This window comes from Cynara cardunculus (genome assembly GCF_001531365.2).
Source record: "Cynara cardunculus var. scolymus isolate 2C chromosome LG 1, CcrdV1, whole genome shotgun sequence".
In the NCBI taxonomy this organism is placed as follows: Eukaryota; Viridiplantae; Streptophyta; class Magnoliopsida; order Asterales; family Asteraceae; genus Cynara; species Cynara cardunculus.
Genome location: NC_037528.1, coordinates 29,651,809 through 29,663,821, shown reverse-complemented (window position 1 = coordinate 29,663,821; position 12,013 = coordinate 29,651,809). Strand labels below are relative to the sequence as shown.

The window sequence follows — 12,013 nt, the reverse complement described above, 5'->3', positions numbered from 1 at the left end:
TTAAAATATATATTGATAAAGAAGAATCAATACAGATTTACAAGATTGTTTGCGGAAAGATAAGGTAAATATAACCTATCTAAATAATCTAAGTTACACACTAATTCTTAGCAAAGAGAAATGATTTTCTGTATAAGACTTAGACTTAAAAGTAAGTTCTTTCYGGGTAAGAACTATTTAGAATACTACAAASGAATTCTAACTTGCTTTTGAAGATAAGCGTATTGTGTTCTTAGATATGTGTTCTTTTACTTATGAACATAAGTTAGGGTTCAAGAGTAACTATCAATATCTTTGCATGAAAATAGAACACATCTATTTATACTCATTGCATTAAATGCACATTTTATGCAATGCATTAGGGTTTGAACACATGTCAAGCCTTTAGAGAAAGACTTGTCATTTRCTATAGTAAATAGTACAAAAGCTTATTCATGAGTAGACATCCTTTCATGGAGTTGGTGGGTAGTAGAGTCAACTAATCGGCTCMRTACCGTACTATGCTCTAGAAAGGGTATGGGTTTGTCCTTTGTTTGTATAAGGACAAGACAAAAACAATCGTACATAGCAAGCTTCTTTTGATCGCCGAATGCTGGAATAACCTGAAGGTCTCTTCAGTATTCGTTGAGGCTTAGGCAGTCTTCACACATGTGTAGACCAGGTTGTAATCATTGAATATCGCTTTAGATCATGAACTCGCYAGTCTCWAATCTTCAGTTTTAGTCTTCGACTTTCGCTGAAGGTTCTTTGGTGTGAGTTTTGTCTTCTTGAAGTATCGATGTCSCTGATGGATTTACATTACATGTTCTCAGCGATCATTGAGCAGACTCAGTAATAATCGCTGGAACTAAAAGACAWAAACATAAATACTTCTTATAAGGTAAAAGGAATTATCATCAAATCACTGAGAGAGAGGATCAACATACCTATAAGCAGAAKGATCGTCGTCTGATGCTTTGAGATTCTCAGGGTAGAGTCGATCGATCGSAAACAGTGAGGAAGAGGGAGGAGTCGAYCAAGTAAACAGTGAGRACTTCYTGAGTTCCTTCAAAATTACCGATCGTAGCTTCGTAAGTAGGTACAGGGGAGTACCGATCGTAGCTTCGTCCAGAGGAGTCGATYAATTTGGGTTCATACAATTTAACATCCATGTGAAGGAAGTCGTGAAGGGGAAATGGTAAAGTAGGAGTTAACGTGGCGGCTTTCCTATGCCTAACAACAATCAAATTTAATATTTCATGGGCTTTAATCTGTACTATATTATAAAACATTTGATAAATATTCTAAAAAAYCATTTTTTATACATGAAGTACTGTTTATTGATGCATATTACTTAAAATTCAAGATTATAAGTAAATTGTGCATAAGTACACTTATTAAAGTTTCATGTTTGAAATCGTGTAACTAACTACAGATAAACATAATCAAATACAGGATAAATATTTTTATTTTAAATATAAAAAATCTAAAATATAATTAAGATAATCATTGAGTTTTAACAGAATATTTAATTATTATCTTTATAAAAAATTATATTATTAAATCAAAAATAAATTACTTCGTTATTTAATTTAAACTAAATTATAATAAAAAAATTGAATGAAAGAAATAACAAAAAAAACAAGAACTTGTTTTCAAAATTTTATGATATCTTCAAATTTATATTTTATTCAAAAATAAAAGCATTATCGTATTTTCAAAACCACATAAAACCGTATTATAACATCGACAATGATAGAATAAAACGAAACATTAAAAATCAAGATGTATCTCGCTGTATTATGCGAGTACCCTTTTARTATTAGAAAATGTTAATATTAACCTTTGAATATTAACCGGCTTTGGGTTTAAGAAAATGGGCTTAGGATTATATATTAATAGAGTTTTTCATATTTGGGCCTAGATTTGATGTTAAAAATGGTTTTAAATATAATATGTTATTCATATCATTTTAAAYTCTAATAAGACACTTAAAAATATCTTATTAACCTTTAAAATTAACACGACACTTAAAAATAAATTTCTAAAATAATATGACACTTTAAAATATCCTATTAGTCTTTTAAATAATATAACACTTAAAAGTGTCCTAYTAGACTATAAAATAATATGACATTGAAAAGTGTCGTATTAGACTTACATGATAGGACACCAAGAGAGCTCAATAAGACATCAAAAATAAGAGTCTWATTAAATTAAATCAAATAGGACTCATAAAATAATGTGTCGTATTAGACCTTTTTAAAAAACGGGTCATGAAAAGTGTCCTATAAACTTGTTTTTGTTGTAGTGTCACTAATATTTTTTTTTTAATTCAATGTTATTTCTGATTATAGAAAACAATAAATTGAATTTTTTTCCATATTTATCAAGGGTTTTTTTTAATCTAGTGTAGGATTTGTAAAATGTCAAAAACGTGCATGTTTATCTCCGTTAACTTATGTCATAATATTGCCAAACTTTTTACACAAAGTCTTCTATGTAGTAAAATCGAAAAAGAAAGATGAAACTAGCATTAGTTGTCTCTATTGTTCTATCGCTTTCAAGATAGTTATCGTAAAAAACCCCTTCAAATTTAATTTAGTACAGGGATTGGAAGTCAGATAGTTATTTAGAGTTTTCAAAGCGAAGACAATGTAGGCTTSTTTTTTATGGCGTATATTGATCAAGGCTTTTTGATCCATTGACCATAAAGTCGACAACGACGACCGCAACTGTAACAAAAAGACCGAAGGTAGCAATGCGGAAACATCGCTACAGATATTACATATCGACATATTATTGTAAAWTTTTGAATTTATTTATTTATATAACTAGAAGAGTACTCGTACAATACAGCGAGATACATCTCGATTTTTTGATGTTTTGTTTTATTCTTATTTTTTTTGTCTCGGTCGATGTTATAATACGGTTTTATGTGGTTTGAAGAAAATGATAATGTTTTTAAGTTTTGAATATAAATATGAAAATATCATAAAAAATAGAAAATAAAAATATATTAATATTAGTATCAAACTAATTATTGACAATATCTCATTTTTTTATGTATTTCTTTTTTTATTTTTTGTTTGATAATATATATATATTTTTTTATAATAATTAAGTATTTTGTTAGAAATAAATAATTATTCTAATTATATTTTAGATGTTTTATATTTAAAATGAGATGTTTATCATTTATTTTATTATGTTTATTTGCAGTTAGTTGCACGAATTCAAACATTAAGCTTTAATAAGTTGTACTAATACACAACTTACTTGTAATCTTAAATTTTAAATAATATAAATCAATAAACAGTATTTCATGTATAAAAATGATAATTAAGGTAGCGTATGTTTTTTAAGAGGTGCTGAAGTCTGAAGTCTGAAGTCTGAATTCACTTCTGATTTTTAAGAGATGGTGCTGAAGTCTGAAATCTGAATCAGTCATACTGTTTGTTTTTACATATGAAATCTGAAATTTGAATCAGTCAGACTGTTTGTTTTTACGTCTGAAATCTGAAATATAAATCAATAAAACTGTTTGTTTTTGTAAACTGACAAACTGTTGAGACTAGTATCAATATTCATTTTGCATTAATTGTTCAAGATACTCCCAACATTTACAAGGCCTATATTATCGACTTGCTTGATACCATAAAATTCCTTGGCAAAGACGGTAGTCACAAATAAATTGATCATAAAATAAACAAAAAGGGTGATCGAAGACTCGATCATGTAGTAATTAATTGCTTCTTGGACCCTCCCTTTCTTTTTGCGGTCAATTTTCCTCAATTGCACCAAAGCAGAATGTAAGAATACATTGTGGGGCACCCTACTACTCCAACAGCTTGCCTGTTTATTCTTGAGCTGAGCTTTGGAACCAAAAGACCTGTCGTTACAAGTAAATCAAGATAAGCGACTATTGAAGGGTAATGCTAGGGAAGCTGTTGCAGTAAAAACAGCTTCCCACCATGACAAATAAGAACAAAAGATTGAACTAGAAGCAAGGATATGAATTACCTAACTGCAATGTCAAATTAGTTTAAATTTTTTGAAGGTAGGTGGATTTCATGAACACCACAGCAAAAAATGTTGTCTTTTTTCATAATCACAGTTAACCAACTCAACCAAAAAGCATGTCATCTTGTAAATAAAATTGAGCAACACTTTTAAGTGGTGAGAAAGCGTCTGCTTCTGTATCTAACATAGATCTGCTGAAGCCTAAGGATTCCATTCTTAATGACATCAAAAACCCACTTCCTAATTTCTCTATAAGGTGAAGGACAAATTGATCTTATCACAGTTACTTCACTTTGATAACTGTAATTTAASATACTGGATGTGGAATCRTGAAAGTTGATCGATTTCGGGATGTAAAGTATTGGAGTTTCAAGGTCATCACTATCGGTTATGTCATGTAAAGTATTACACTATTTCTCAAATTGTAGTGTCTGCAACATATGTCATTAAGCTCCTAAGTCCTGGTTATGGATTTCTCTGTAGGACTAGTACTGCACATGACACCTAATCACCTATATGTGTTTTGTGGAGCTAAGAAGTGAATGCAAAGATGGATGAATGTCTATCATGATTTATGTTTAGTTTTTAAATAGTAATTTATCCATCTCATGCAAGTGCATGAGATGGAATATGTTTAATATTTAAATACCACTTTATCCATATGATATGCCATGGTTTTCAACTATTTAACTTCTTGTTTGCAGGTATGTGTCTTTTTGTATTTGTGATTGTTATTGAATTGAACAAATTTAATAAGCTCAAGTCTATGCTCTCACCAGTTCTGTTACTACAACAACTATAGCTTAACTCAAAAGTTCTGTCTACAACATGTTATTTTATATGCCTTCTTATGCACTAATTAGTTGTTTTTGTTTTATTCTGCAGTGAAACATACTGATTTTTCTGTCTACCAGGTGTGTGTGCTTGCCCTTGGTTTCTTGTTTTCAATGGACCTTAAGAACACAATCTATTAGATCATTGTAGTGCGTGGTTGGATCATAGTCTCTTACCAAACAAAATGGTTGCATGTGCAATCAACTATGAGAAATCCATTAAGCAAGACAGAAGCCATTAATATCACTATTGACTCTTCTTTTCAAATGCTATTAATAGACTTCACATAAAAAAAACCCCTTACAGGATTTCAACCGTGGGCTTCACATACAAAAACCCCTTATAGGAGGTAAACTGTAAACCCTAAACCCTTTAATGAACCAGTCAAAAAGAAATTAACCAAGCAAGGAGAAACAAAATCGAGAGATAGAGAGCTTGAGAGATCGAGATGGATACCTTAAATCGAGAGATCGAGAGGTAGAAGACGGTAGGCGAGAGCTTGAGGGAGAGATCGAGAGCTTGAGAGAGAGATGGAGAGCTTGAGAGAAGACGGTAGAAGATGCAACGATGGAGAGCTTGAGAGAGACCAGGTAGGCGATGCAATAAGAGGTTTTCAGTGTTTAGGTTATGTCTAAATAATTCAGAGCTTTTCAGAGCTTTTAAGTTCTTAATTGGAAAAAGAAAACAAACACACTTAATACCCTAAGGTCTCACCAATTCAGACATAAGAAGATATTAAGTGTTTTTTTTGTAAAAACAAACACGGCATAAGAGTTTTTTTCAAATATTTTATTATATTTTTATAGTATGCGGTTTTCTCATATTTTTGATATCTGTAAAAGTGAATTTTTATTTATTTATAATTTTAGTTATCTAATTTAATTTAATTAAAGAAGAAGCCTAATGATTAATGAACTTGCCTCTAAGACTTCCTGATACAAACCTCTGGACGTTGCTTTCTGAAGACTTGGTCCTTATTATTGTTAGCTGCTAGAATCAGTTATGGAGAAGTTCATTAATTTTTGCCATTTCCTTGCATGCATGCATGCATGCATCTATTCCTAGTTCTTAGAATACTCGTAGCTTGAGTTTAACCATTTTCTTTTAACCGTAGGGTTTGTTTTAACTAGAATTGCATATATATTATTGTACCTCCAGTACTATACAATTTGAAATGATATCTGAACATTGTCAAGTCTTCTTCCTCTCTCGTTATTTTCTCCGGAGACCACCCATCTCGAATCGGGTTACTATGACGCTGTTTTTTTTTTATTAACCTGGATATGACACTGTTTAACAAAAGGTTTATTGGTTATTGGCGGAGCTGGTATCCAAATTACTGGTAGAGTACAGCCTCTTAGAAGGTTAATAGAAGAGTATTAATTTTCCTTTGGATTTTTTTAATCTGCATAATACTGATACAAATGGAACAACTGTATCATACCAAAACAAATACGTATACATATTTCAAGTGTCTGATAGGATAAACAAAGTTATTCAATATTGTATCCAAGGCTAGAAAATCACATTTTCACATAATCTAACATCGAAGATTATCGCCCGGTGAAACGCCAAGTTGGTTACAGTACTCGGTGAAGTACTGAACACGAGCACTAACTGTGTCCGGATTGACACCATCGCATTCGCGCGGTCCATTGATGGCTCGGATAGTCGCTCCAAACCCTTGGCCTATGACTGATTGAACAGCGGTTGTCCAATACCATAATGCACTACGAAAAGAGATGAGTGGATCCGTGGCCACGATTTCAGGATTGTTCAGTCCGTCAAACCCAATGCTACTCCCCGCTTGAGCGTAGTTGTAATTCCATGTCAGTTGGAGCGGACCTCGCCCGTAGTAACTTTTGCTAGGGTTACATGGGTATTGAGGAAAATTTACGTCACAATAAGTTTGGGAAGCTCCATTTATTTCATTGATGAAGCAAAAATCTGTTCGTGCATAAAAATAAAAGATTAATTAGGTAATCATTTCCTACGGGTTAAATGCAAGTAATAACAACATAATTTAGATCAATTTCAATTTTTGTTAACTTTCATGATCAAATTAAATAACTAAAGAAAGTGGAAGTTGGATCTTACGTCCGGTTTCATGAGTGACATGGGCGAAGAATGCTGCGATCTCCCGCCTCGAATCTTCTTCGGAACCGACCCTACCAAATTGGGGATAGTTTCCCACGGCTTCAAGGAAAGTGGCACGTGAATAAAACCCTCTTCCTTCACAACCGCCATCCGATTGGTCCACGATTCCATTGAAGAAAGCGTCTGTCACGATACTAGCGATAGATACGTCATTCGTCTGGGCGGCAATGTGGAGAATCCCGTTGAAAAGTAGACCGGCAACGATGAGGATGGAGTAAGTTTTCATGGTGGTTTGTATGATTCAATCAGTGGGACTGTGGAGGTGAATTTATAGTGTGTGAAAAGTGTAGGAGGGTATGGAAGAACGGTGTCGTTTGCTTTAACTTGGGTCTTGGTATCTAACTTGACTTTTCAAAGATTTACTTGACTTGGAGAAAAATAAAAAGTTTGAAAAAGTCCCCATTCTAGAACAAGACGTAAGGAGTTTTTTTTTTTGAAGACTGATGTGATGGTATTCCATGTATTATCAAACTGTTTACACAAAAAACAAACATAATTTGTGGTTATTATTTGAAAACTGAACTATAAATCAGGAATTTTGAATAAGCTATCAAGCTTATCAACTCTTTAAACAAAAAAACAAGCATAATTTTTAGTTCATTGGTGGGAATATATTTACTAAAATATCGGGAAAAAGATCGGATCTAACGTATAAGGATCACCAAAGATCTAGAAATCTTTCTATGCAAGGGTGGATTTTTTTTTAGGAACTAGAAGCGTACTCGTGCAATGCAGCGAGATACATCGTGATTTTAATATTTCATTTTATTTTTTATCTCAGTCGATGTTATAATATAACTTTAAGAGTTTATATCAAATGCTTTATCATATATTTCTGGGTATGGAACAAACTTTATAAATGACATGGATACTATCTAAGCTTTCTTTATGGCATATCATTTAGAGGTAACTGGTTACCTTCTGAACACATAAACCAGTTTGTTTGAGTCGTTGTTAATCTGTCGCTAATGTTGAAATTTGTCACTGATCCATCGCTAATAGTCTGTAGGTCAAGAAGTGGTAGGTGACGCTATCAGTGATGGATATCAGCGAGGGATCAACTACGAATTAGCGAATGGACTACTATTAGCGACAAATCAACGACGAAAATTATTAGCTACGGCTTCGTGAGGGCCTTGTTTACCAATGTATCAGTGAGGAAACAATTTAGCGACGGACCCACCTACTTTAACGATGGTTTTTCACCGTTGATTTTTGCTAATTTAAAAAAAATTATGTATTTCCTATTTATTTTATGCAAAATCTTCCCATAAATTAAAAATAACAATCTGAAACTGTCTAACAAATTAAAGATAACCAATTCATAGAATTTAAAATACCAAATTCATCCAATTCAAAATAATGTACGGGAGTTACATAACAATCTCACTAAAGGGAGGGCTGGGAGGGGGAGAGTGTATTCTTACTACTGCATAAAAGTAGTATAATGCTCTGATAACTTGATCTGCTCGGCTAAGGGGGCAGCTTACCTAGCCTGTTGGGCCTCCAAATCTGCCTACTCTTTCATTCAGTCTCTACCTCGACCCAATTGTGTTCCTCCATTCATCCATCTTCGCTCGCAACTCAGCTACCTGTAATATTCAATATTTGATAAAAATCAATAGTCTGTTGGCAATGAAAAGTACTGACATGATACATAAATATATAACCAATATATCTCCGTTGTTGATCTAGTAATAGATGATCTCTCATAGCAGGGATATGGAGAGGTCTCGAAACAAAAAAGATTAACCTTCTTATATCCTCCAACATCTACTCCCAAAGAGATGCATCATCAGGGGAGAGGCGTCGGGCTCTGCACTAGACTGGGCCATATCCCTAAGGGGGTGTTTGGTTCCTTAGATTCCGATGGAATTAGAATGTTCAATTCCATTGACCAATTTCCAATCATGCGTCTGGCTCATAGTGGAATGGAATTGAGTTCCAAAAATTTCTTCATTTGTGGATTTAACCATTCCTTCACAAAACAGATGGAATTGAAATCCATTGTGATAATCGGGTTTTTGGATAAGCACTTGAGGTAATCCTTACGTGATTATTTGATTATGTGAAAATATGCATGGATGGGATTATTGATATGCATATGTGTTTGCATGATTTATATTGATTAAAGTTTCAGAATATGCATGTATATATATATATATATGCATAATTGTCCTTTATGGTTTTGTGGTGATGCATGTGTGTGCATAAATTATAATTATGCAAATTTAAGAGGTGTGTGTATGCATATGCGTAGAGTAAGAGGAAAAGAGTTTTATATTATTTCCTTCAAACCGCCTCTTTTTAAGATAAGATAAGAAGAAGAATATTTTATATTTTTTCTTTCAAACTGCCTTTGATTTGAATATGAAAAGAAGGTTTCCATTTGAGAAGAGTTATATTCAATCTTGAGAAAGAAATCAGTGAGAGAAAGTGTGAAAGTTTTCTTCTTTAAAAGTTAGAAGATGGAATTTTGAGTTTGAAGTTGAAGCAGTTTCTGCTGCTATTTCTATTGTGTTTATAAAGGTGAGTTTTTTTTGTTTTAAATATTCAGTCTTTAAACTTGTTAAGGGTTCATATTTTGTGTGGAACTGTTGATAAATTTGTACAATTAATATGGGTTTATTTTCTAGAGATTTAAAGGTTAAAAGAACCTGTATCAGACAGTGTTGTCCGATGAAGATTTATTGTTGATCAGAATTTTCTTTAATAAAAGTGGTTTCCAGATGGTTGTGTCCGATGAAAGTGTGTTAAAATAATTTGTGAATAAAAAGGGTATTTTTTGTTTCTTTCAAACGAGGTTAAAAACTTGGGCCGTGAGGGTGGCGATGGAGTGGATGAATATTTGGTTTCTTTGGGTGGCAAGGGAGGATGCGGTGTTGTGGTGTTGGGTGATGGTTTGTTGGAGCATTTGTAGACGTGTTGTATTGTCTCAGGTTTGGGTTTCAAGTTGGGAGAGGTGGCGTTGAAGGATAGCAAGGGATTGTTGAAGGTCGGTGTTATCGGTTGAGGGTGGGTTGTCAACAATCCCTTGAATGATGAGTTTAAGGTCTTCCAAGGACCGTAGAACTGAATCGACAAAGGCTTGGAACTCAGCCTTTGTGACCAGATCTGCAATGGGGGTAGCCCCTGTAGCAACAGATGCTGTAGGTTTGGCCTCTGCTCCTGAGGCGCCATCATGGCCTTGTGAAAATGTGGGCCTAGAATGACTTCTATCATGTCCCTGATAGCCCTAAAGTGAGGAGCTATCTCGTGATGTTGTTACATCGGCTTCCTCTTCCTCGGCTTCAGAGGACGGGTAAGTGAAGTGAATGTGTGTCCCCTTCGGTAGATCAAATATCGAAGGGGGATGTGCAGGAAAAGAAGATCGCTCTGAACGATCGTGGGGTGTTTCAATGTCAGAAGCAACACATGCTTCTGAGTGTGTGATTGGTTGTGTCGAGCCTTGAGGCGAAGGGGCTCTTATTTCTTCATCACCTCTCTGTTGAGAGAGGGGTGATGGAATATGGGCTTCCTCGGCTGATTCATCTCCAGTGACCCGAAGAATGGCCTCTGGATGGCTGGCTTTGGTTGGGATTGGACTGGGTCGTCCTTATTCAATACCCCTTTGGCTTTGATCGCCAGGGGTAGATGTGGTGGTTGCCCTTTGGAAATTAGCTGGAGGAATTGTTTGAGTAGGGTCGGGGGAGGTGATAAGTGTTATTTCATTAACCTTATTACATCATTTTMTTAACCATTTTCCTTTGTTTTATTTGCCCATTAGTGTCTTAATTGAGTCTTTTTATGTCTTTTTCACATATTAGTAGTTATATAGTATATCTAATGTTAATTCCCTGTTTTTACAGGTTTTTGATGATTTTTGAGCCCAGTCCTATGGCAATCCTACAGGACCAAGAGTGGCAAGGTCCTATAGTACCTGTCCGAGAGCTGAAAATATGTTTGGGTTGTGGAGAAATGGGCTGATCCATAGAGGAGGCGTGGTCAATGACCTTGGGCCCGGTCAAAGCCCAGTTTTGAAGAAGTTTTTGTCTTATTAATTGGCACCCACTTTGTGATCTTCCTTAGCCTATATGAAGAAGGCTTAAGGCTTATTTTAAAACACTTTTTCATACTTTCTATCATTTAACACTTGTGATATTAGTGATAATTGCTCTCTAGAATATTGCTTTTGGTTCTAAGCTTTCGGTTTACGTTGTTTGACTTTTCAAGAACCAACTTTTGTAGTTGTGCTTTCATTCTCAAGTTTTAATTTAAGTACTCGTCTTTAATCTTCATCTCATTTCTGTTTCAAGTTACGTTACGTTTTCTTATCTTTTACGAGTTACGAAATAGTCGATCGTTGTTGCTCTACATCGGATTTCATCCTTTGTGGCTCATAGCTTATTTACGTAGACTAAATAATCTATTTTACGAGTTTGCAAGTAATCTTTCGGTCTTTGTAACGAAACTTGCAAGTTTCGTTACTTAGTTTGCAAGTTTTCTTCAAAAGTCAACTCAATTTTCCAAGGTTTTCTTATGTCACCTGCTCATTCCATCAAAGTACTATATGTCATCCCATCATGTACTTTCTTTCATTATTATGATTAGATTAATATTAATTAATATTATTTAGTTATTAATAATTTATATTTCAGTATTTATATTTCAGTCTTTATATTTCAGTCTTTATATTTCAGTATTTATATTTCAGTCTTTATATTTCAGTATTTATATTTCAGTCTTTATATTTCAGTATTTATATTTCAGTCTTTATATTTCAGTCATTTATATTTCAGTCATTTACATTTCAGTCATTTAATTTCCAGTCATTTACATTTCTGTCATTTAATTTCCAGTACTTTACTTTCAGTCATTTACATTTCTGTCATTTAATTTCCAGTACTTTAAATTCCAGTATTTCCATTTCCTGTAATTTACTTTCTGTAATTTATTATCTGCAATTTACTTTTCCGTCTCAGTTATTTATTTTTCAGTCCTTACATCCTTCGAGAGAAGAAACCGAGCAATGATGGGCTAA

General features: G+C 33.7%; 1 protein-coding gene across 1 annotated transcript; it reads right to left on the bottom strand.

Moving 5' to 3' along the window:
• Positions 1-6,252: 6,252 nt before the first annotated feature.
• Positions 6,253-7,228, bottom strand: LOC112520980 (endochitinase EP3-like). The gene is made up of 2 exons (XM_025129602.1): positions 6,934-7,228; positions 6,253-6,783 (listed from the first exon to the last, which is right to left on the bottom strand). Exons 1-2 carry the CDS (start codon positions 7,217-7,219, stop codon positions 6,377-6,379), a joined length of 693 nt encoding a protein of 230 aa, XP_024985370.1. The 5' UTR covers positions 7,220-7,228; the 3' UTR covers positions 6,253-6,376.
• Between the last annotated feature and the right edge of the window lie 4,785 nt (positions 7,229-12,013).

Excerpts from the sequence above, each read along its gene's own strand:
- LOC112520980 (XM_025129602.1), bottom strand. The coding sequence starts at position 7,219 with ATGAAAACTTACTCCATCCTCATCGTTGCCGGTCTACTTTTCAACGGG. Across the intron at positions 6,784-6,933 it reads TGTCACTCATGAAACCGGAC|ATTTTTGCTTCATCAATGAA; the intron begins GTAAGATCCAAC and ends ATGCACGAACAG.